Source organism: Babylonia areolata, chromosome 34 (genome assembly GCF_041734735.1).
Source record: "Babylonia areolata isolate BAREFJ2019XMU chromosome 34, ASM4173473v1, whole genome shotgun sequence".
NCBI classification, from domain to species: domain Eukaryota; kingdom Metazoa; phylum Mollusca; class Gastropoda; order Neogastropoda; family Buccinidae; genus Babylonia; species Babylonia areolata.
Window position 1 is genome coordinate 11169799 of NC_134909.1, and position 26358 is coordinate 11196156.

The following is a 26358-nucleotide window of genomic DNA, read 5'->3' on the forward strand; positions in this document are numbered from 1 at the left end:
TGCTTTTTGTGATATGGGATGAATCCATCAGTTTCGTCATATCCGAGGGGCTTAGTAGCTAGAGAGTCTTGCACAGTGCTGAGTCAGAAGGGGTATTGCTGAACACCACCCAGGTAATTTCATTCAGCAGTTGTGCAGGGTCTCCTCAGGTGTGTGGCCTCCTGACCACGGCCTGACATTGATAGATCCTTATGGAGTGCTGGCATAGGGACTGTTGGAAATAAACTTGGGGGGTGACTGTGTAAGGGTGACTCTGGTTGAGTGGCCTCTGAAATAGCACACACACACACACACATTTAATTTTGAAGATTTTTGTCCATTCAAGGGACGGGCACAATAGCCGAATGGCTAAAGCGTTGGACTTTCAATCTGAGGGTCCCGGGTTCGAATCTCGGTAATGGCGCCTGGTGCGTAAGGGGTGGAGATTTTTCTGATATCCCAGGTCAGCGTATGTTGCAGACGGGTAGTGCCTGAACCCCCTTCATGTGTATACGCTAGCAGAAGATCAAATATGCACGTTAAAGATCCCTGTAATCCATGTCAGCGTCCGGTGGGTTATGGAAACAAGAACATACCCAGCATGCACACCCCTGAAAACGGAGTATGGCTGCCTACATGGCCGGGTAAAAACGATCATACACATATAAGCCCACTCATGTACACACGAGTGAATGTGGGAGTTGCAGCCCATGAACGAAGAAGAAGAAGGGGGAGAAGAGTCCATTGAAGGGAGAGAAAAATACTGGCGGGCGTGGGATTCAATCCCACGCGCACAGACCCTTTTGCGTCCCAGGTGGACGCCTTGCAGCTTGGGTACCACTCTGTATTCATGCTGAGCTGTGGAAGATCAGTTAACCTAGTGTTCAAAATCAAAGTGACCGCACAGTTTTTGGAAGGAGCACTTCTGTTGGTGTGGTATCAAATATTCTGGTGCTGCAGGAATGCTTGGATGCCAATAGTGGCAGTGCATTTGGGATTGTTTCATTGTCTGTATTGTGTTAATGCTTCAGTCTTCATTGTGGAGTGTGCGTCTGCGTGAATAGATTCTGCATTCAGTGTGTAACTCATCCCAGATTACTGGAATATCAGTATGCATTCTGTGTGCAACTCACTCCAGATTATGCATATTCTAGATATGTAACCCATTCCTTGAATCATTATCTCTGTTGAGTGATGTACATTTTCACCTTCTAAGACTTTTCTGTGCTGATCACTTCATGTTTTTTTTGTGTTTTGTTTTGTTTTTTTAACCGATTGCCTATTATGTGTATTATAAAAAAATATGTGTCCATGTATCTTGACCCTGTGGCTCAGGTTGCATTATTGTACCATTTTTTTTGTAACCTCTGTATATTCATGAATTGTAAAATCATGGATTCATTCCATTCTCACAACCGTACATAAGCCTCGTTATAACCATATAGTGTTAACATCTCAGTGTATGTATAATTTGTTGTTCCTTCTTTTGTCTTTCTTTTTTTCTTCCTTCAAATTCTTTCTCTCACTCCCTCTCTCTCTAAAAGCCATTGAAAGTTATTGATAAATGATTGTATGTAATGTGTGTGTGTGTGTGTGTGTGTGTGTGTGTGTGTTTATATTTTTCCTTTCATTCCTTTGAACTTCCTTCCTTTCTTTTCTTTTCCCCCCACTTTTCTTCTCTTTTTCTTTTTTCTCCTTCATTCTTCCACTCTTTCTTTCATTCTATATTCCTTTTGACTTGACATTGTTACTTCTTGATATATTTATCTTTATATCTATATATCCATCTATCTACCTACCTATCTCTCTCTTTCTGTCTGCTTGTCTGTCTGTCTCCCTCTCTCTCTCTCTCTATATATATATATATATATATGTATATAATATGTTGTTGTTTTAAATTGCTTTTAGGTGTATTTCTTGTCCAAACACTTTGTACCTCTGTTAGCATTTTCACGTGTTGGATGTTCGTTTCTGTCTGTGTGTCTGTGCCCACGGAAGAAGGAAGCCAAAGAAGAGAAAGAGGAGGAGCCCACGGAGAAGAAGAAGGATGAGGACGCTGAAAAGAAGGAAGATAAAGAAGAGGAGAAGCCAGCAAAGGAGGAGCAGAAGAGCGAGCAGGAGGAGGAGAAGAAGAAAGAGGAGGAGGGCAAAGACGAGAAGGAGGGGAAAGACGAGGAGAAGAAAGACGGAGAGAAGGAGAAGGAGCAGGAGGAGAAGAAGAAAGAGGAAGACAAGAAGGAGGAGAAGAAAGAAGAACCAAAGGTGAGAGTGGCTGTTTTGGGTTGTTTTTTTTAAATTTTATTTCAAACTTACTAAATGTTTGATAAATTTAGAAAAAAAAAAGAAGAAAAAAATTAGAGAGTGAGACAGATCTTGATGGAGCAAAACTGCTTGAAACAAGAGAGGCAAAGCCTTCAAGACTCACTTGTGATACACTTTTAAAAAAATCCAAGCTTTTTATGTATTGAGTATAATGCATTTACTGTTATATTTATATTTTTTATATTCTCTAAACTTGGCACTTTGATCTGATATTCGACTCAACAAAAGATCTGTCATTATTTTCATTTTTTGTTCAAACAGGAACTTCTTTTGCTAAGCATGGAAGTTTTGTTTATTGCAAACGTTTTGGTGCAGGCAGTAAAACAAGGGAAATTACTCTGCTGGGGGACTTAGTTTGCTTTAAACTGATCTTTCTCATCTTAAACATTACATTTTGAAATTATACTCAATACATAAAAAGCTTGGATGTTTTTTAAAAAGTGCATCATAAGTGAGTCTTGAAGGCCTTGCCTCTCTTGTTTCAAAATGTAATGTCTAAGATGAGAAAGATCAGTTTAAAGCAAATTAACTCCCCCCTAGCATTACAGAGTAATTTCCCTTTTTTACTATCTGCACCAAAACGTTTGCAAAATAAATAAAACTTCCATGCTTAGCAAAAGAAGTTCCTGTTTGAACAAAAAATGATAATAATGACTGATCTAGCTGTTGGGTCAGAATATCAGATCAAAGTGCCAAGTTTAGAGAATACAAAAAATATAAATATAACAGTAAATGCAGTTTGCATATAATTAGGCTTCATTCTTTATTTTTTTGTGCCCATCCCAGAGGCGCAATATTGTTTTAAACAAGATGACTGGAAAGAACTGAATTTTTCCTATTTTTATGCCAAAATGAATTTTTCCTATTTTTATGCCAAATTTGGTGTCAACTGACAAAGTAGTTAAAGAGAAAATGTCAATGTTAAAGTTTACCACGGACACACACACACACACACACACACACACACACACACACAGACAACCGAACACCGGGTTAAAACATAGACTCACTTTGTTTACACAAGTGAGTCAAAAATGAAGAAAAGGAAAGAAAAAAGGTTTGATGCCCCGAAAAAAAAAAGGGCAAAAATTACTTGTTCACTGGTTTTTTCACTGTTGGATGTCACCAAATAAAGTATTTTCAAGTATAGAGATTAGAAAGTGAGATTGAGAGGTATATTGATGAAGTAAAATGCCTCAAAGTGGAGTCAATAAACTTTCTTGTTTTTCACTATTAATAAATGTTAACAACCACAAGACAGAATTTTGAAGGGAATTTTAAAGATCAGAGAGTGAGACTCAGAGAGTCTGATGGAATGAAAGTACTCTGAACTCAAAGTAGAATCAGTAACCACTTCTTTTTTCTGTTTCTGATAAAAAGAAAAATGAGAAGTTACCATTATATGGAAATAATTTTGTGTTATTTATTTTTGATATGATGGAAAGTATTCCCTGCCCCTCCCCAACCCCATTTGCCTTCCAGCTTCAGGTGAGGTGAATTTCATTTATCTTTTTAATGTAATTATTTTTCATGACCCACAATTTTGGGGTATTCTGTTTTCTGCTTTTCGATGATGGTGAGTGATGATGATTCACATGCATGATTCACATGCATATAAGGCATCTCATACAAAGACCACATCACGAATGAAGAAGTCAAGAGATGCATCCGCAATGAAATCGGGCCCTATACTGACCTTCAAACACTCGCCAGACAACGAAAACTGAAGTGGTTTGGTCATGTCACACGCTCCTCTGGTCTTGCTAAAACAATCCTACAAGGCACAGTGAGGGGAGGAAGAAGAAGAGGCAGACAAAGGAAGAGATGGGAGGACAACATTCGAGAGTAGACAGACATGGAGCTGAGAGACACCCTGGGAGCGGCCGAGAGACGCGAGGACTGGAGAAAGGTGGTTGACAAAGCTTCGAAGGCGCCCCAAAGGATTCGGAATCTGAGGGATCTCATGATGTCAGTCTCCACGATAGTCTTGATGATAACTCTGGTGCACTTGTTGTTGTTTCAGAAGCCCGCCGCCCCCAAGACTGTGGTGCTGAAGGAGAACATAGAGGCCAGCGTAGAGGTCAAGGACATGCCTGACCTGTCTGCAGATAAGTTCAAGCAGGCCAGGAAGAGGTAATGGTGCATTTTCGTTGCTGTTGTTGTTGATACTCATATGTATGTTTGATAGTGAGTCTTCTTCTTCCTCTTCTTCCTGTTACACGACTCGTCAATGATTCTGTCATGGTTTATGCTTGATGGGCATTTATGTGTCACCATAACCCACTGAACACTGACATGGATTACAGGATCTTTAATGTGCGTATTTGATCTCCTGCATGCATGTAAACACGAAGGGGGTTCAGGCACTGGCAGGTCTGCACATATGTTGAAAAATCTCCACCCTCTACCGACCAGATGCTGTTACCAAGATTTGAACCCAGGACCCACAGATTGAAAGTCCAACAACACTTAAACCACAGGGCTATTGCGCCTGTCGCATCCGACTGTAACCATCAGAACAGCGAAGGAGGCCTCTGCTTTCCGGACTATCTGGGCTAGAGTTTTGATCATAGTGGAAAGTGTCTTGTCCAGGTTGCATCCCCATTGTCTTGGCTGTAATCTCTCCTTTACCATCAAATTCTAGCCCAGGTAGTCAGAACAGCAGATGCCTCCTCAGCTAGTCTGATGGTCACAGTCGGACACAACTGACTAGCGTGCATATAAATTCACATGATTATCATGATTATGATTTTCTTCTTCTTCTGATTATGATGATGATGATGATAATTATTACTATCTTTATTATTATCATTGTCATTAAGTAAAGACTTTGTCAGACACGACTGACTATCATGCATATAAATTCACATAATTATGATGTTTATGATTCTTCTTCTTCTCCACCTTCTTTTTCTTATTCTTTATCATTTCCACCATCATCACCCTTCACATCTTCTTCTTCTTATTATTATTATCAGAGATGCCAGCTGTTACAATTTCATTGTATTTTGTTATGCTCCATCGCAGTTTGTTCCAATGTTACGCCAACGTCAGAATTGTTCCAAGTTCATTTTCGACTACATGGTGGGGTCACATGCTTTCCAATCGTTTCATTATCGTAACATTACCCAGACACTCAAGGCTTAACGATTACGAGGCCAGGGCAGTCACTACAGACCTTGGTCTCGCGTGATGATGCTCAGCTTATTGCATGCATGTTTACAGTGAAACAAGATTGAGTGGACCAGTCAGCTTAATCGTTTGCCTGAACAAGAGAGACCGTGGCTAAATCAAGTTGCGTCTCGGTCAAACAGCGTCTGTGACTGTTTGCTGATATGGCTTGGAGTCTGAGTGTTCCTACCAAAATCAAAATGTTCCTACCCACATTCCTTATTGTCCCTGCAAACACTTGATAGGGGTTGGCATCTCTGTATTATTATGATAATGATGATGATGATGATGATGACGATGATTAAGCCCTTGAGTGCCATAGAACATATCACATATGTGCATAGTGACGTCACTGATGGCATCATAGAAAAAGGGAAAAAACTCTGGAAGGCTGAAAATTCACACAGTTCATTTAGAGTGGTATATCTCCAGATCAGTTTCTCAGTTTTAGGCTTATTGTTTTGGATATTGTTTTATGACTTGAAACACCACTTTCTGCTGTTTTTTCCCCTGGCGCTGAAGGGGTTGATCACTACTGTTACCACCGTCAACATCATCATCATCATCGTCATCATTGTCACCCTAAAGTAAAAGCCAACTAACTGTGTGTGCGGAAAAAAACAACAACAAAAAATGTGTGCGGCTAGGCTGGAGGAGCTTCAGAAGAAGGACCAGGAGAAGGTGGCCCTGGAGAAGGCCAAGAACGAGCTGGAGGGCTTCATCTTCGACATGCAGGACAAGCTGAGCCAGGACCTCTACCAGGCCTGCTCCAAGGAGGAGGAGCGGGAGAGCATCCTCCAGAAGCTGTCGGAGGCCTCCGACTGGCTGTACGAGCAACCTGACGACTCCAAGAAGGAGGTTAGAGCAAAGTTTTGCTACCCTGAGGGTGTTGCTGGCGAGAAGACGTAGTGTGGATCGTGCTGTATTTTTGTTTCTGTCACCCGTTTCCCCTCCCCCCCCCCCACACCCTACCCCCACCCCATCACTATAATTTGTATGAGTAGATATTGCCCCTTCCCCACCGCCCACACCCCATGCTGCCCTGTCTCTTGATTATTATGGATTGTTCTGTAGATTTCCTGTGTGTTTATTTGCTCCTATGTGTCCCGTTCCACACCACTATATTTTCTTTGTGTATAAACTGCTCCTCAATTTCCATGTTGCTTCCCTTTGCAAGGTGTTCACCAGCAAGCTGATGGAGCTGAAATCCTTGGTGAAGAATGTCTCCCAGAGGGTGGTGTATGGGAAGACTTAGTGTGGATTGTACTGTATTTTGTTTGTGTGTATGAACACTCCTCAATTTTCCCTGTTCCTCCCCAGGTGTTCACCACCAAGCTGACGGATCTGAAGACCCTGGCGAAGAATGTCTCCTTGAGGTTGTACGTGTAGTGTGGATTGTAATTATTTTCTTTTTATCTCCCATTCCCCCGCCCCCCACCCCACCCCATAATTTGTATTGTACTGTATTTTCTTTGTGTGTAAACCGCCCCTCTGTTTCCCTGTCCCTTCCCAAGGTGTTCACCAACAAGCAGGGGGAGCTGAAGACCCTGATGAAGAACATATCCCAGAGGGTGTACGAGAAGACGTAGTGTAGATCGTACTGTTCCACACACCCCATCCCCCCCCACCACTGTATTTTCTCTTGTGTATAAACTGCCCCTCAATTTTTGCCATTGCTCCCCAGGTGTTCACCAACAAGCTGACGGAGCTGAAGACCCTGATGAGGAACATCTCCCAGAGGGTCTACGAGAAGGAGGAGCGCCCCAAGGCTCTGGAGGCCCTGCGCCACCACCTGAACGCCACCACCCACTTCCTGGCCACAGTCCACAACATGACCGACCCCGAAGACCCCATGTTCACCCCTGTTGAGCTCACCACGCTGGAGAAGCTCATCAACGAGACCACGGTCAGTTGTGTGTGTGTGTGTGTGTGTGTGTGTGTGTGTGTGTGTGTTGGTGTTTTTTTTTCGGGGGGGTTGGGAGGGAAGAAGAAAATAACTTTTTTATGCTCCCTTGAACAAAGAGAACAAGGAAGCAAAAGAGTAGTACCCCTTGTGATCTTATCAAATAAAAAATATTTAAAAAAGAAGAAGAAAGAATGAAAGAATGAAAATCGAGACTGAAGATCACGATCACTTGGTTTTTTTTTGGAGAAAATAACAGTGTGTGTGTGTGTGTGGTTCTGCAAATTGGAGATGTTGTTTGTTTGGTCTCTGGAGAACTTAGGGAGAAAAACAAAACAAAAAAAAAACCCCAAAAAACCCAACTACAACTACAGCAACAGCGAGAAACTGTTTCTGTCAGTGATAAAGCACAGCTGCTGTTTCGTTGATATTTGAATTCAAGTAAATGAATAATGGAAATTAGAAAAAAGATGAATAAAAAGTAAAATAATGATTATAAAAGCTGAAACTTCTGAAAGAATCTTTGTGACCAAAACGCCGGCACTCAAAATGTCATGCATTTCATGTGGATTTTGTTTTTTATTTTCTAAAGATTATATATATATATATATATATATATATATATATATATATATATATATATTTTGTTGTTGGTTTTTTTCGTTTGTTTGTTTGTTTGTTTTTTTCAGTTTTTCAGATTAAAAACTTACATAAACCCAGTCACTTTAATGATAAATATTGCGACTGATAGACTTTCAATCTGAGGGTTCTGGATTCGACCTGGTTGTGCCTGAACCCCCTCCGTATGTAAATGCATGCAGAAGATCAAATACGCAGGTTAAAAAATCCTGTGATCGATGTCAGTCTTTGGAGGGTTATGGAAACAAGAACATACCCAGCATGCACTCCCCCCCCTCCCCCACCCACCCAGCCAACGGAGTATTGCTGCCTACATGGTGGGGTAAATAAGCAGAACGGTCATACACATAAAATTTTACATGTCTGAGTGCATGTATGCATGCCTGAAATCTGATTGAATTACATAGGAAATGAATGACGGCAGCCGTCAGTTGGCTCTACCCAGGTAGGCAGCACAACACGTGCAAATGGCCCCGTGTTTGTAAAGCGCTTAGATTTGGTCTGTGACCAAGGACAGGCACTGTATAAGTATCTATATCATCATCATCATCATTATCATCATGGTTCTTCAATGAAATGACGTGGAATGTTGGCCTAGAGGTAACGCGTCCGCCTAGGAAGCGGGAGAATCTGAGCGCACTGGTTCGAATCCCATAGTCGCCAGTATTTTCTCCCCCTCCACTGGACTTTGAGTGATGGTCTGGATGCTAGTCATTCAGATGAGATGATAAACCGAGGTCCCATGAGCAATCCATGGCAACAAAATGGTTGTTCCTGGCAAAATTCTGTATTAAAATCCACTTTGACAGGAAAACAAATAAAATTGCAGGCAGAAAAGAATAAAATTTAAAAAAAAAAGAGAAAAAAAATGAGGGGTGGTGCTCTCAGTGTAGCAACGTGCTCTCCCTGATGGGGAGAGAATTATGTTGTGACAAAAAAGAGTAATTCTGTTGCACAACACTTTTCTTCTTCGTTCACATGTATGTACACGAGTGGGCTTTTACATGTATGACCATTTTTACCCTGCCATGTAGGCAGCCATACTTTGTTTTCAGAGGCATGCATGCTGGCTATGTTCTTGTTTCCTTAACCCACCGAACGCTGACATGGATTACAGGATCTTTAACGTGCGTATTCGATCTTCTCCGTGCGCATACACTCGAAGGGGGTTAAGTCACAAGCTGTTCTGCACATAAGTTGACCCGGGAGATTGGAAAAAGAGATCGGGAAATTTCTTCACCCTTTACCCACCAGGCATCATTGCCGAGATTCGAACCCAGGACCCTCAAATTGAAAGTCCAGCACTTGAACCATTCAGCTGTTCTGCCTGTCTAATACAATACAATACAATACAATACAATACAATACAAAACAACACATCTAGCCAGTGGGACAAAGGGGAGGTTACATACTTCCGGGAGGTTATCGGCCGTAGTTTCGTTTTCTCCGCATAGGCGGATAGTAGTTTGCACAGGCAGGAATGTCAGACCCCTGCTGGAGTCTGCACTAGTTGGGTCACGGTAAGTATGTTATTTAAACATAATTTCAGATAGAAAATTTCCTATTAACTTTTTTTTTTTTTTTTTTTTTTGGCCAGGCGTGGAGGGATGAGGCGGTCAAGAACCAGGAGAAACTGGCGGACCATGAGAACCCCGTCCTCCTGGTGGAGGCGATCGGGTCCAAGATCTACGCCCTGGAGAGGGAGATGAAGTACCTCATCAACAAGGCCAAGAACTTCCGACCCAAGCCCAAGGCGGAGAAGGCCGGCGACAACAGCACCACAGCCAAAACCAATGGAACCGACACAGCAGACAAGAAGAAGAAGGCCAACGAAACGAAGACGGAGGAGGAGGGGAAAGGGAAAGCGGATGATGACGATGATGATGGGAAAGTGGAGGATGAAGGAGAGGAAGAATTCACCGGCACCACCTCCTCCCCCCCTGAATCCCAAGGTTGGTTTGGTTTTTTTTGAAGAACATGTGTATTGTGATGTTAAGCTCGTGTGTGCGTGTTGTATGTGGGTGTGTGTGTATGTGTGTGTGTGTTCGTTCTTTCTTTTGTTTAACCGTCTATCCACAGTTGTGATTTCAGATGAAAATCCATCCCCTTTCCCACCCCACCTGTGCCTTATGTTATCACTACATTTCCTGTTCCTCTTTCCTTACTTTGCATCACAAAAAAAGTAGGATTAAAATGAAACAACAAACTAACTACACAGCCCGTAAAAATACAACAGAGAGCCAGTGGAGCTCCTAATTAAACTTGTTTCAATTATCCGTTGATTGCCTTTTAAAACGTTCCCAATGGAAGCAGTAGGAACTGCAGATTTTGTCAGTGAATTAGGTAAAAAGGTTTACACCTTTGTGTGTGTGGGTGGGGGGGGGGGGGGGCGCGTGTGTGTGTGTGTGTGTGTGTGAAATCCTCAAAAGTGACATTATAAACCTATATAAGACATAATTAGATTCCAACGTGTATCCCAAGGTTTGGTTTAAAGGAAATGTGTATTGATGTGTTGTCAAGCAAAGGGATGTGAGATGTGTATGTGTGAGGGGGGGTGTTTGTGTGTCTTGTGTGTCTGTACGTGTATTTGTTGTGTCCTCAAGTGAAACCCTCAAAAGTGAGGTCATAAACCTCCTCATGAAAAGTAATTAATTTCCAGCACATAAGTCTTCATCAAGCACGTCTTACCACCAGCCCATAATCCTATCACCCAGCTGTCACTGGGAGGTCAAAAAGTGAAAAAAAACAACAACAAAAAACCTGTCTGAGGGAAGCCCAAAACCAGAGGGACCAGTCTGGTGGAGACTTCCCTTTGAATGGATAAAAAAAAAGAGGATACATTATTCTGGGAGTAACTGTTCAGTGAAAAAGGAAAAGATGAATTATTCAGCATTGGACACGACGGTCAGAAGGAGGCTTTCCTTTGAATGAAAAAAAAAAAAAAAAAAAAAAAAAACGAAAAAAGAAAAGAGTATGGATTGCAGAAGTAACAGTTGAATTAACTCACTCTTCTCCAGGTACGAGTTTACTCATACCATGATTATCAATACCGATACACTATTCTGATTTAGTTTCTTCTTGCTCGGTACAGCTGTTCTAAACTGAGCCATTTTTGGATTCCGGAACCAAGAAAATCCAAGCTTTGTTTGACTGATAAAGTCAACACACAGTCCTCCATCAATTTTTGCCGTTTTAGCGAACAACCCTACTTTTTACTGCAATGGTCTCATGTAGTACTGGTCCAGGGGAGTTATAGCTGGCATGCAGCTGTGGATGAGAACGAGTTCATAAACAAGAAGAGAAATTATACAGCATTGGATAAGACATTCTGAAGGAGGCTTTCCTTTGAATGAAAAAAAAAAAGAGGGGGCGCGCCGGGGGGGGAGGGATGAATCATTCTTGAAGTAACAGTCGAATGAAAAAGAAAAGAGAAACTATTTAGCATTGGATTTCTTCGAATACTGATCTCATTTTAAGATGTATGTTGGTGTGTGTGAAATTTTTTAGATTTTTTTTTTTTTTTTTTTTTTTTTTTTTTACCCCACCTGTATTTGTTCTGAGCTCTTTTCTCTCTGCAAAAAATTATCAGAGTTGATGAGTTATTGTGTACATTGCTGGTCCTCTGATCTTATTTCTGAACGACTCATCTGCTTTGTTCTCTTTTTGTTTTGATTTAGGCCTCTCTTTTCTTTTTCTGTTTTAATTCCTATTTCATTGTACCGTTGATTTTATTCACAGTCATTGTTTGTCAGTGTGTTGTTTTTATTTTTATGTTATCTTTATGTTTCAGAATTATTTTTATTTCACTGTCAGCTAAAAAAGGCTGTTGGTGTTTACTTGATAATGAGCAGAAGATTATGTACAGTAGCAAGAGTGAAGAAGTCAGTCACGGGAACATCTCCACCACCCCATCATTTCACAGAGGGTTGACAGCCTTTGAGTCAATGTCACTATGTTTGTTAACGCCCACACGTTAAGATATATACAAATGAGACATTTTGATCGGCATGGATATCATATCTCCTATCTGATGACATATAAACATGATATATCTATATATACACTGTATTGCCAGGAATACTTTACATGTGTCATATTTTGCATTCATTGTGTTTTCAAAAACAACAACAACAAAAAACCCCCAAAAAACCCAATAACTCTACAAGAAATTACACAGCTCATTTCCCATAAAAAAACAAAAACAAACAAAAATGTTTGTTAATGCCTGTGTCAGTGTTTTGTTTCTAGCACTTAACTAGAGACCACTCTACGTTTGATAACGTCTGAGGCCACCCCACGTTTCACGTTCGATAACATGTGTTGATGTTCTGTTTCTGGCAGTTAACTAGAGGCCACCCCACGTTTGATAACATATGTGTCAATGTTTTGTGTTTCTGGCATTTAAATAGAGGCCACTCTACGTTTGATAACATCTGTGTCAATGTTTTGTGTTTCTGGCATTTAAATAGAGGCCACTCTACATTTGATAACGTCTGTGTCGATGTTTTGTGTTTCTGGCATTTAGATAGAGGCCACTCTACGTTTGATAACATCTGTGTCAATGTTTTGTGTTTCTGGCATTTAAATAGAGGCCACTCTACGTTTGATAACGTCTGTGTCGATGTTTTGTGTTTCTGGCACTTAACTAGAGGCCACCCCACGTTTGATAACATATGTGTCGATGTTTTGTGTTTCTGGCATTTAAATAGAGGCCACTCTACGTTTGATAACATCTGTGTCAATATTTTGTGTTTCTGGCATTTAGATCGAGGCCACTCTACGTTTGATAACGTCTGTGTCGATGTTTTGTGTTTCTGGCATTTAAATAGAGGCCACTCTACGTTTGATAACATCTGTGTCAATGTTTTGTGTTTCTGGCATTTAAATAGAGGCCACTCTACGTTTGATAATGTCTTTGTCAATGTTTTGTGTTTCTGGCATTTAAATAGAGGCCACTCTATGTTTGATAACATCTGTGTCAATGTTTTGTGTTTCTGGCATTTAAATAGAGGACACTCTACGTTTCATAACATCTGTGTCAATGTTTTGTGTTTCTGGCATTTAAATAGAGGCCACTCTGTTTGATAATGTTTGTGTCGATGTTTTGTGTTTCTGACATTTAAATAGAGGACACTCTACGTTTGATAACATCTGTGTCAATGTTTTGTGTTTCTGGCATTTAAATAGAGGCCACTCTACGTTTGATAACATCTGTGTCAATGTTTTGTGTTTCTGGCATTTAAATAGAGGACACTCTACGTTTCATAACATCTGTGTCAATGTTTTGTGTTTCTGGCATTTAAATAGAGGCCACTCTGTTTGATAATGTTTGTGTCGATGTTTTGTGTTTCTGACATTTAAATAGAGGACACTCTACGTTTGATAACATCTGTGTCAATGTTTTGTGTTTCTGGCATTTAAATAGAGGACACTCTACGTTTCATAACATCTGTGTCGATATTTTGTGTTTCTGGCATTTAAATAGAGGCCACTCTATGTTTTGTGTTTCTGGCACTTAAATAGAGGCCACCCCGGACACTGACACTGACAGCAGCAGCAAAGAGGGGGACCAGGAATCCACACTAGAAAAACCCCAGGCAGACAAACAACCTCAGACTGAAGCCAAAAGCGATGATGAAAAAAGTAGCAAAAAGAAGCGGCCCAAGAAAAAGCGTGAGCAGGAGGAGAGTAAGAGTGGGGAGGAGGAGATCCTAGAGCTGGGTGAGTGGTGGTGGTGGTTGTGGAGGTGGTGGTGTTCACGTTGAACGTCTCCACCTTGATTATCTTGCCTGAGCCTTTGTGTATGTGTGCGTGTGGTGTATGGCCCGCTTGCTCTCTGCTTGAAAACGTCATGAACAGACAGCGTTTTGTCGAGACAATTTTTTGCTGTCAGAAGCTCTTTTGTGTTTCATTTGAAGTTTGAATCTTACTGTTGGCCAGTTTTTGATGGCAGCATGTCTTTAGGGTGAAGGAGGGGGGGAAGGGGGCCTGGGAGAGGGGGGTGGGGGGGAGAAAATCATCGCATGCTAGGGTTGGAGTTTGTTAAACATTGATTTTGGAAAGTGTTTCCAGTTTCAGTGCAATACAGCACAGTACATCTTTATTAATCTGGTTGGAAATTTTGTATATGTAATGTGAAATGCCAGAAAAAAAGAATAATATTTTGTCGTGAAACAAACCCTTGAAAGAGTTCATCAAGGCAGGACGGATAAGTAAGGGGGTAGGGTGAGGGTAAGATGTTGGATCACACGGGAAGTAGGAGGTAAGGGTAAGATGTTGGATCACACAAATTGATGTCTTAGTGCAGTTTCAGTTTCAGTTTCACTTTCTCAAGGAGGCGTCACTGTGTTCGGACAAATCCATACACGCTACACCACATCTGTTAAGCAGATGCCTGACCAGCAGCATAACCCAACGCGCTTAGTCAGGCCTTGAGTGCATGCTTACATATTTGTGTACCTATGAAAGTGGATTTCATTTTACGTAATTTTGCCAGAGGACAACACTCTCGTTGCCATGGGTTCTTTTTCAGTGCGCCAAGTGCGTGCTGCACATGGGACCTCGGTTTATCGTCTCATCCGAAAGACTAGACGCTCAGTTTGATTTTCCAGTCAAACTTAGGAGAAAGGGCGAGAGCGGGATTCGAACCCACACCCTCACGGACTCTCTGTATTGGCAGCTGAGCGTCTTAACCATTCTGCCACCTTCCTCTTAGTGCAAGTGAGACATATTGATGTCTTAGTGCAAGTGAGATATATTGATGTCTTAGTGCAAGTGAGACATTCTTGTTTCTCTGAAGTATGAATAGATACATTTCTGACCATCATCATGTGATATGTTATCACATCAGGAGTGTGTGTGTTAGGTGCAGTGTCAAGTATTATTGGGTCAGAGGGTCAAAAGCAACAACAACAAAAAACAAACCAAAAAAATCCACTGTACTGTAGAAAAGAAGTTCATGTTGTAAGGGTTTCTTTCAATGTCATGTTGTTCATCTTTTGCAGTAGCTTTTGCTGATGTTTTTGTCACTGTGTACTAAACACAGTTTTTTTGGTATCTTGTTGAAAACTGCCACACTTCGTCCAGGAAAAAGTTTTTGTATCTTGTTGAAAACTGCCACACTGAGTACAGGAAAAAGTTTTTGTATCTTGTTGAAAAAATGCCACACTTTGTCCAGGAAAAAGTTTTTGTGTCTTGTTGAAAACTGCCACACTGAGTACAGGAAAAAGTTTTTGCATCTTTTTGGAAACTGCCACAGTCAGTACAGGAACAAGTTTTTGCATCTTGTTGAAAACTGCCACACTTTGTCCAGGAAAAAGTTTTTGTATCTTGTTGAAAACTGCCACACTTTGTCCAGGAAAAAGTTTTTGTATCTTGTTGAAAACTGCCATGCTGAGTACAGGAAAAAGTTTTTGCATCTTGTTGAAAACTGCCACACTGAGTACAGGAAAAAGTTTTTGTATCTTGTTGAAAACTGCCACACTTCGTCCAGGAAAAAGTTTTTGTATCTTGTTGAAAACTGCCACACTTAGCACAGGAAAAAGTTTTTGTATCTTGTTGAAAAGTGCCACACTTAGCACAGGAACAAGTTTTTGTATCTTGTTGAAAAGTGCCACACTTCGTCCAGGAAAAAGTTTTTGTATCTTGTTGAAAACTGCCACACTTTGTCCAGGAAAAAGTTTTTGTATCTTGTTGAAAACTGCCACACTGAGTACAGGAACAAGTTTTTGTATCTTGTTGAAAACTGTCACGCTTAGTACAGGAAAAAGTTTTTGTATCTTGTTGAAAACTGTCACGCTTTGTCCAGGAAAAAGTTTTTGTATCTTGTTGAAAACTGCCACACTAAGTACAGAGGAAAAAGTTTTTGTATCTTGTTGAAAACTGCCACACTTAGTACAGGAAAAAGTTTTTGTATCTTGTTGAAAACTGCCACACTAAGTACAGGAAAAAGTTTTTGTATCTTGTTGAAAACTGCCACACTAAGTACAGAGGAAAAAGTTTTTGTATCTTGTTGAAAACTGCCACACTAAGTACAGGAAAAAGTTTTTGTATCTTGTTGAAAACTGTCACGCTTAGTACAGGAACAAGTTTTTGCATCTTGTTGAAAACTGTCACACTTAGTACAGGAAAAAGTTTTTGTATCTTGTTGAAAACTGTCACGCTTAGTACAGGAACAAGTTTTTGTATCTTGTTGAAAACTGCCACACTTAGTACAGGAAAAAGTTTTTGTATCTTGTTGAAAACTGCCACACTTAGTACAGGAAAAAGTTTTTGTATCTTGTTGAAAACTGCCATACTGAGTACAGGAAAAAGTTGTTGTATCTTGTTTAAAACTGTCACGCTTAGTACAGGAAAAAGTTTTTGTATCTTGTTTAAAACTGTCACGCTTAGTACAGGAAAAAGTTGTTGTATCTCGTTGAAAACTGCCACACTTTGTCCAGGAAAAAGTTTTTGTATCTCGTTGAAAACTGCCACACTTTGTCCAGGAAAACGTTTTTGTATCTCGTTGAAAACTGCCACACTTTGTCCAGGAAAAAGTTTTTGTATCTTGTTGAAAACTGCCACACTTTGTTCAGGAAAAAGTTTTTGTATCTTGTTGAAAACTGTCACGCTTAGTACAGAGGAAAAAGTTTTTGTATCTTGTTGAAAACTGTCACACTTAGTACAGGAAAAAGTTTTTGTATCTTGTTGAAAACTGCCATACTGAGTACAGGAAAAAGTTGTTGTATCTTGTTTAAAACTGTCACGCTTAGTACAGGAAAAAGTTTTTGTATCTTGTTTAAAACTGTCACGCTTAGTACAGGAAAAAGTTGTTGTATCTCGTTGAAAACTGCCACACTTTGTCCAGGAAAAAGTTTTTGTATCTCGTTGAAAACTGCCACACTTTGTCCAGGAAAAAGTTTTTGTATCTCGTTGAAAACTGCCACACTTTGTCCAGGAAAACGTTTTTGTATCTCGTTGAAAACTGCCACACTTTGTCCAGGAAGAAGTTTTTGTGTCTTGTTGAAAACTGCCACACTGAGTACAGGAAAAAGTTTTTGCATCTTGTTGAAAACTGCCACACTGAGTACAGGAAAAAAAAGAAGAAGAAGAAACAAGCATTAAATTTCAGTGTAGGATAACACTGTTGATATCCACACCAGCAGTTTTCAGGTCAGGTGTTTTGCATTCTTGGTACTGTCTCCAAGTCTTGTTGAATAGTTCAGCTCTGGTCTTTCCCATTCTGGCTAGCGCAAATTATAACTGTGCATCAGAAATTACTAGCATTGTGCATTTTGGCAAGAGTGTAAGAATGAACGTGAGAAATGAAATGTATGTGTGTGCGTGCGCATGTGTGTGTGTGTGTGTGTGTGTGTGTGTGTGTGTGTGTGTGTTTTGCTTCCTGATCAGAAGGGACAGACAGGAAAAGTCAGGATGTAGTATTGGTACAAGACAGGATGTGGAAGTAAAGTTGCCTTTTGTGTTGAGCACTTTTAATTGGGCTTTAAGAAATTCAGATGTGTGACTAGAGAATTTTTGCAATCACACATCATAGATATAAAAAAGAAAAAAAGGAAAAAAAGCTGAAAATTGAACTGAATAAGGTATTTGGTGGTTTTGCATTGTATGGAAGGAGACAGCAGACGTTTGTCAGTATAAAACGCAGGATTAGATAAAAAATAAGAATAAAAAAAAGAATGAAAAATTCAAGGTCCCATAGCCTTGTACGACCAACAGGGCAGTGAATTCATGTTGTAGATGGGCACGGGGTGGGAGGTTCTCTCTTCTTCAGAGGTTTCCACAGTGTCTAGGGCTCGGCATAGGAAAGCTTGGCCCAGTCCTCTCCTTCCGCCCATTTTTGACGTCCAGCACAGAGGGAAGAGAGAACATTTATAATGCGAATACGAAAGACAGGACGTGAACAAACAAACAGCTGTTTTTCATGAGGGAAGTGGAATAAGCATGCAAATGCTTCTTTACATCCAGCCCTCAGGGGGAAAAGAGAAAATGAAATCAAAATATTCACAAAAATAACAAAAGGGTTGTAGAAATACATACATGACATTCAAATGCACCCAGATACATGGTAGACATTTATAAGCGTGTATTCCTAACACTTGCATTCATGACAGAACAATGTGATGAGCAATTAGCAGCACCACAGGTTTAATGACTGGTTTGCATGGAACTGAGGGGAGACCTCTAGAGAGAAGTGTTATGGTGTGAACAGACTGGTGATGAGATTCGAACTCCATCCATGGTGTGTTTTTTGTTGTTTGCCGTGCGCAGAGAGGGAGGATAGAAGCACGTACCACCCTAGGAACATAGACAGGGACCTATGAGAGCCCGCCTGTCTCCCTCCCTCCCTCTCTGTCCCTCTCACTTTGTACGTAAACCTTTATTTCTCCCTCTGGGTATTATTGCTTGTAGTGTTTCCCTGCCTCAAGTAGCAGCATGAAATCTGTCATAACCAGAGAGCAGAATTATCAGTGCTAAAACCATGAAATTAATTCTGGGGGCTTGTGAAATTTTTGTACAGTTTTGTCTTGAGGAAGGTTTATTGGTATGCTGATGAAAATTTTGTGTGGATTCTGATGAGACAATAGTGTTATGTTTTATGTTGTTGTTTTTTTCAATGGTGTTGGTAAGACTGAATTAGCTGCACTGAAGAGTTCAGTTTTACCTTGTGGAGGTTGAATTATTCAACTGTTTATATGGAAAATATTTGAGTACATCTCTTGCTCTTGTGGACATGCTTGCCGCTTGGTTTCTTTGGATATGCTGGATATCTTGTGGAGGGGAAAAGGAAATGCTTAGTGAACTTACTCAGATATACACACATTTAGCAGGTTTGTGTAAGTCAAGCGCTGCTAAGTTGTAGCTTGATGAATTTAGCGTTCACCAAACAGGCCCCTACAGTGAAGTGGTCAGTGTCACGAACTTTTGACAACAAGGAGGACATGGGTTCGATTCCCACCACTGGCTGTTTTTGTTTTGTTTTGTTTGTTTTGGCTTTTCAATCTGTGGCTGGCTCCTTCCCAGAGCTGAGTGTGCTGTGGGCTTGAAATTATGGGAAGAGTGGGACCACACTGCTGAGAGTCATTCACTTGAGGAATGTGTCTATGGGGAATGTTGCTCAAATTTCCTGACCAACTCTTCAGGTGTCTGCTGAATCTGTCAGCCTGGTTGACAGTGGGATATACTTAGAGAGAGCGCCGCTTTGTCAAGTTGTCCTGAACCTAAACAGACCTTCATAGCACGCGTTCTCATTAACTCGATCTACGTTCATCCGTCATTGAAATAAAGAAAGCAAAATGTCCGAGAATTCTGGGGCACAAAAATAGAATAAGATAAAATAAAATAAAAACGACTAAATAAAAAGGCATTAGGTCTGATCAGCATTGATGTGGTTCATTGAACAGTAACTATGTTAGTTCCAACCTGTGCATTGTAGCAGAAAGAGATGTTTTATTTGATTGTGATTTCGAGAATGGATTGTAGTCTTGCTGAACCCTTGCTTTTTGGTCACGCTCTGCTTTGCTGTATTGGTGCCAGGGCCTTTTGTCAGCACTGACAGTGTGTGTGTGTGTGTCTGTGGTCACTTTGTGTATTCCTTTTGCATGAGGTTGTTTTGTTTTGTTTTGTTTTGTTTCAAGCTTGTTTTTTCTCCTTCTGCTTCACCGTATTGGTGCCAGGGCCTTTTGTTAGCCACTGACAATGAGTCTGCCTGTCATCAGTTTGTGTATTCATTTTGCATGAGGATTTTGTTGTTGTTGTTTTCTTTCCTGATTTTTATTGGAATGCTTTCTTTTCTCTTTTATTATTTTTTTTTCATCTTCTTGTGGTGATTTGCTGAGTTAAAAAGAATCTTTTATTGTTATTATTTTATTTTATTATTATTTTCTTTAGATTTTAATTGATTGCTTTTTGTTTGATTGCTTTCTTTGCTCTTTTATTTCTTTCATCCCCAACCCATGCTTTGCGTTATTTGTTTATTTTTTATTTGGCGATTTTTATATCTTTATTATCTTTTTTTGATTAGATTGTTGTGCATGAAGTCTCAGGCATGCTTGGGTATCATAAGAGTGGGTGGAGGAGGGAGGTATGGAGAGAGTGGGGAGAAGCATGTATACTATGTGTTATAAAACGATGAAGTGGGTGTCATGATATCTCATCCTTTATGCATGCTTTGTATTTTTGTGCATGATTTCTCTGTGCATTTTCTTCGGTATTCTTTACAAGAGCATGAGTATCTGCCTGAAGTGTGTGCGCATGTGTCCAGTGTCTTGTTCTGGTGCTGTATATATGCAGAGATGCCAACTGGTCCAATTTTGCCCAATTTTGATACGCTTGATCGCAGTTTGTTCCAACATTTCGCCAATGTCAAAATTTTCAGACAAGTTCATTTTCAACTACACAGCATGGTCATATACTTTCCTGTCGTAACATTACCTAGATGCTCTAGACTTATCGATCACGAGACCAGGGCAGTCACTACTAACCTTGGTCTCACTCTGCGTGTGAATGACTGGTGCGAAAGCGCTTTGATTTGTCTCTGCACAAGATTCAGCGCTATATAAATACCATTATTATTATCATCACGTGATGATGCTCAGCTGATCGTGTATGGGGTACGTGCTTACATTGAAACAGCATTGCGTGGACCAGTCAGCTTAATCATGGCTAAGACAACTAGAGAGAACGTGGCTGAAGCAAGCTGCGTCTCGGTCAAACAGTGTCTGTGCCCGTTTGCTGATGTGGCTTGGAGTCTTGAGTGTTCCTGCCAAATTTGAAGTGTTCCTGCCAAATTTCCTGTTGTACCTACAAACACTTGACGGGTTGGCATCTCTATGTCAGATTGTTTGCAAAATGCCCTACCAATCCTCTTTGCCAAATTTCCCATCGTTAAATCTACAACATAAAATGAGTAAATTTCGTGAGATATCTTGGAGCATTTCTGTCTGAATGGTGGAAGTATGTGTACACATTGCTGTATAAAGTTTCTCATCTTTTTACAGTACGGTTGTTGACTTTTTTCCACCCATACAAAAAATTTCTGTCAGTTTAATCAAACATACAAACATGCACATGCTCAGGTTCTTTTTGATCTCCATTTAGCTGTTGTTTGGTTTGGTTTGGTTTTCAGGAAGGGCTATGAAAAAGTCTGTATCATAATTCGTATACAGTATGACGTCATGCGCATTGTATTTCCTGAAGAGTTAAGTGTACAGACAGTGCCTGTGGCTGTGTATAGTTTTTCTGTGTGTTTTGCACCATGTTGTGTAGGCATCAGCACTAACCGCATGCACCTGAATGCATGTTGAGAAAACGGAATGATCTAGTAGAGTATGACCATCAGATAATTTGAGCTTTCAGGGAATGACAGTGGTTGTTAGGGTCCTTTATGTTTCTGCTAACTTATTCAGGACATGAAATATGTTCCACAATGATGATGATGATACAGTAGTGATGATGGTAACAATGAGGATTGTTATAATGATAATGAATGGTTCATTGATATGGATGTTTGTATAGCGCCTATTTGCGGTCAGACACCAAGCTGTCAGCGCTTTACAACAGGCTGCCTATGTGGGTAGAGCTGATTGACAGCCACCTTTGGCACTCATCATCTGTTTCCTGTGTCATTCAGCCAGGCTTCAGTCATGCATTTGTATTTGTATTCCTTTTTATCACAACAAATTTCTCTGTGTGAAATTCGGGCTGCTCTCCCCAGGAAGAGCGTGTCACTATACTACAGCGCCACCCATTTTTTTGTATTTTTTCCTGCGTGCAGTTTTATTTGTTTTTCCTATCGAAGTGGATTTTTCTACAGAATTTTGCCAGGAGCAACTCTTTTGTTGCCGTGGGTTCTTTTACGTGCGCTAAGTGCATGCTGCACACGGGACCTCGGTTTATCATCTCATCCAAACGACTAGCGTCCAGACCACCACTCAAGGTCTAGTGGAGGGGGAGAAAATATCGGCGGCTGAGCCGTGATTCGAACCAGCGCGCTCAGATTCTCTCGCTTCCTAGGCGGACACGTTACCTCTAGGCCATCACTCCACTCCATGCATGCACGCATACCTGCAAAACACAGGTCTGTTAGAGTGGACTTAACTGCAAAATTTTGCTTTTGACAACTCTTCTTGTCACTGTAATGATGGTTACCCACCACAACTACTACCACTACTACTGCTACTTATTATTATAATTGTGATATTAATAAAAATGACAATAATGATGAAGATAACAGTGGTACGATGACTGTGTGTTGCAGGGTCTGATGATATACCAGCGGAAGGAAGCGAAAAAGATAGCACCAAAGACCACGAGGAGTTATAACAAAGGCCTTAGCGTATCGTGTGAGCATCTGACTTCATGTGTTGCATACATCATGGTTCTTGTTCCACTTCGTTAGCTCCTGTTGTGCTTTCGAGTTCACAGACTTCTTTTGTGTCGCTGAGTTGGAGCCGTTGCTTGTTCTTGGGACTTCAGTTACGGATCAGATTTCAGAGTGGACTTTTGTCAGGCTTTATTTTTGGGGAAGTGACAACAGTAAAGTTTGTGCGCATGTGTGTGTGTGTAGGTAGGATGTTTTAAGTCCTGCTTGAATTGTGTTTGAGCATGTTACTGGTGGAGTTAAGTTTTTGAAGGTTTGGGGTTGTTGTTTGTTTTGTTTTCACCCAGTGTAGTGTTTATCATGAAGGAATTATAAAGTGAGTCATGAAGGAATTATAAAGTGAGTGATAACCAGTGTGGGTAGTAATCAGTACATTTGTGAAGTGATACGTGATGATTTCAGTTATTAACTCTGTGTGCTTGTTTGTGTGTGTGCGCACGTGTGTGTGTGTGTGTATGCATGCGATTGTGTGTGTGCATGCGTGCGATTGTGTGTGTGTGTGTGTGTGTGTTGCATCATGTAGGATGTTACATTCCTTGTCTGAATGAGCTCAACTACTTTCTGAAGTTTTATTTTGCAGAAGATAAGTGAGATTGATAATAGATATGATGTGTGAGAATGGCTGTCCAACAACACTGGAACAAACTTAAGACTAGTTGCCACAGGGCTTCAGAAACCAAGGTCGAACGACTGACCCAGAGAAATGCAGGGAGAATGTTCAGACAGCAAGAATTATGTTCCCCATGTTTATAAAAACATTTCACCCTTGAATGGTTTTTTTTGCTTTGCTATCTCTTCATTGCTGAGAGCCACAGTATTTTGTTCATTGTTAGCTTGTGTCCACCAGACAGAACGAGCATGAAGAAAGTTGTTGATGAAGTCTGAAGGATGCATTTCTTTATGATTATGAATATCTATAAACGGAGGCAAAGTTGAAGAGTGGACAGAAGAGGCAAGACATGAGTAACAGCTTGCCCACCTCACGACTTGGGATTGTGACTGTACGAATGCCTGTATAATCATTATAATACTGTATAGTGTATAGCATACATTTGTCGGAAAATAGTTCACGTTATGAATTTTTTGTTTGGAGGAGGTGGAGAATGTATTTGTTAAGAGTGTGTGTATGTGTGTGTGTGTGTGCTCGCGCAAAAGTGTTAAACTGTTCTTTTAAAGAAAAAAAAAAGAAAAAAAGAATAAAAGGCAGACCAGCCTTTTCACCACAGCCTCTGCCCCCTTGCCCTCTCTTCTTTTCCAGCTTCTGTTGCTTTTTTTTGTGGTTTTTTTTTGGGGGGGTTTGTTTGCTTTTTTTTTTTTTGGCTGACAAAGTAATTTCAAAGACGTTTATTGCTAACATGTTCATAGGGGTGCCGACAAAGTTGCTGAGACTGTACTGAAGTAGTAGTAGTTTTGTGTTTCAGTGTTGTCCTGTCTTCATGAATTAAACCTCCTGTGGTGTTGAATTGTTGTTTTGTATAGATCTGCGAGAGGGACTTTGACTCTTTCAGCCCCAAGCATGCTCTGGCATTGGAGTTTTGTTTCAATGAAAACATTTTCCATGTCTCTACATTGGCCCAAACAGTGCTGTAGCATCGGACTGTGTTTCAATGAAAACATTTTCCATGTCTCTATATTGGCCCAAACAGTGCTCTAGCGACGGAGTTAGTTGCAATGAAAACATCTTCCATGTCTTTACATTGGCCCAAACAATGCTCTAGAGTCAGAGTTAGTTTCAATGAACGCATTTTCCATGTCTCCACATTGACCCAAACTAGCAAGCAAAGAGAACTAGCTTCTTCAGTATTAACCCAGCTGTGTCCACACACATGTCAGTTTGGAGGGAAGGGGGAAAAAAAGGTTGGTTTCTGTTTAATATATCCTGCGTTTTACACCCCATCAGTATAGCAAGGAATCCTGCTGAGGCTGTTGACTCACTTTGAATGGGTTAATGTCTGTTACCAGTTTTTGCCCTGCTGTGTCTCAGTTGCACAGGCGTCTTTTTCCCTTCACTATATTTTTATTGTGTTATTTGTTTATTTTGTCTAGAAATTTTTTCATTTTGTTTTTTTGTTGAGTGTTAAATGTTTTACATAAACCTATCACAGGCTCTCCAGGACCTGATCAGGACTTTGGGTTTTGCGAAAGTCATACATAACTTTTTTTTTCGAATTTTTTTTTCTCTCAGTAGATATAGTGTAGCATTTGTGGATCTGTCAGCACGCTCTGACACCACCTTGAAACTGAAACTGAAACTGTCGCAATTTAGGGAGGAGGAGGAATTTTGTTTGAAGTCCTGTCTCACATGCTGGTAACTGTAGATATTTAAAGTATTCAATTTATTTTTACATTTTAATGTTATCGTTTAAAAATTGAACTCAGTAAATTAAATGCATGCTGAGCCTGTTCATGTTTCCATAAACTGTGGAACACTGACACGGATTTCTGATTCTTTAACGTACGTATTGGATCTGCACATGTAGTGGGGGGGTTAAGGCATCAAGCTGGCTTGTACAAATGTTGACCTGGGGAGTAAGGGGGGATGAAATTGTAAGAAAATAAAACCACACCTTAATCACCTCCTGGCACTAACACCCGGTTTTGAACCCAGGACCGGTCAGATTGAAGGTCCAGCGTTCAGACCATTCAGAAAAAAAAGTGTTGCACTGTACTGTGGTGACACATCCTCCTCTGGGAGAGAGAGAGAGAGAGAGCTGCCTGAATTTCACAGAGAAATATGTTGTGACAATAAAAGTAATACAGTATGTGTGTGTGTGTGCGTGCGTGTGATGTTCTGTTTTTCTTTTTCTTTTGATGCTGAACATTGTTTCTGGAGCTCTCTGTGTTCTTTCTGTGTAAACCTAACCATTTGCTGAGTCACACTTTTCACGAAACTAGGTTCCTGTCTTTATCATTTTCATGTCATTGGTTCAGTTTTCTGGTAATTTTGGGTTGTTGTTGTTTTTGTAGTTGTTGTTGTTGAGACTTTCTTGTTAATTTATTTGGCCTTCCACCCCCCTCGCCCCCTTTTATACTCGTATATATTATATATATAACATTTTACAAACTTTTTTTTCACTTTATGTGTGTGTGTGTGTGTGTGTGTGCAGGGGATGGGGTGGTGGAAATGTTTTGCTTTTTTGTTGTTGAGATACGTTTATCTGACCTTTTTTTTTTTTTTTTTTTCTCTTTTTTTTCTTTTTTTTTTATAGCTTTTTTGGGGGGCAGGGGCTGGGGTAGTCAGAATGTTACGCTTTTTTGTTGTCCAGATTTTTGTTGTTGTTTATTTGGCCTCATTATTTGTTTTTATGGGCTGAGGTGGTGGGAATGTTATGCTTTGTTTTTGTTGTGGAGACTTTTTTGTTGTTTGTTTGCGATTTGTTTGGCAGGATATGCATTGGGGGGTGGGGGTGGGGGTATTGGTTGCACTCCTTATGCATATTTATATTTCTTTGTGAAATTTTTTTGTTATTTTATCTCCATCCCTTTTTTCTTTTTCAAGTTCTGTCACCAGTCACCATCAGTGTTTTGAAAGCTCCTAGTGTTCACAAAGGTCTTCAGTTGTCTCTCCTGTCCTCGGCCCGCCTTCCTCTTTTCTCTGAATTCATGGCGTTTTAATCTTCTTTTCTTTTTTTTTTTTTGTCAGTTCAGAAGACTTCCAGGAAGGCATTGGGGAAAGGGAAAAGTTGGTGTGCATCCAGTTTGCAGATTTCAGAAGATTGGTCTTTTTCTTGGTTTTCTGATAACTACTTCAGTTCTTAGTCTTGGGGGTGGGTATACAAGTGGGGAAGAGAGGGTGTGGGGGGCTGAATGAGTAAATAAATGAAATAAATGTGAAGGAGTGTTAGAACGTTATCAGCATTTGTTGTTGGTTGTTTAGAATATTTTACTTCTCTTTTTTTTTCAGGCCAAAATCTAGTGTGCATTCTGATTTTTATTTAAAAAAAAAAATTTTTTGAGGGGGTGG

At 40.4% G+C, this 26358-nt stretch overlaps 1 protein-coding gene across 9 annotated transcripts in view; it reads left to right on the plus strand.

Annotated features, from left to right (window-relative positions):
- Positions 1-25775, plus strand: part of LOC143277456 (hypoxia up-regulated protein 1-like) — a 64727-nt gene extending 38952 nt beyond the window's left edge. For 4 of the 9 annotated variants that reach the window (XM_076582280.1, XM_076582284.1, XM_076582283.1 and 1 more), the window contains 7 exons: positions 1978-2241; positions 4325-4434; positions 6120-6330; positions 7157-7378; positions 9612-9966; positions 13538-13735; positions 22272-25775. In XM_076582280.1, the coding sequence (XP_076438395.1) occupies positions 1978-2241; positions 4325-4434; positions 6120-6330; positions 7157-7378; positions 9612-9966; positions 13538-13735; positions 22272-22336 (1425 nt within the window). In that variant the 3' untranslated portion in view covers positions 22337-25775. Of the gene's footprint in view, positions 1-1977; positions 2242-4324; positions 4435-6119; positions 6331-7156; positions 7379-9611; positions 9967-13537; positions 13736-18283; positions 18381-22271 lie in introns of all 9 variants that reach the window. The other 5 variants (XM_076582285.1, XM_076582288.1, XM_076582282.1 and 2 more) reach the window with 4 other exon arrangements.
- The last annotated feature ends 583 nt before the right edge of the window (positions 25776-26358 follow it).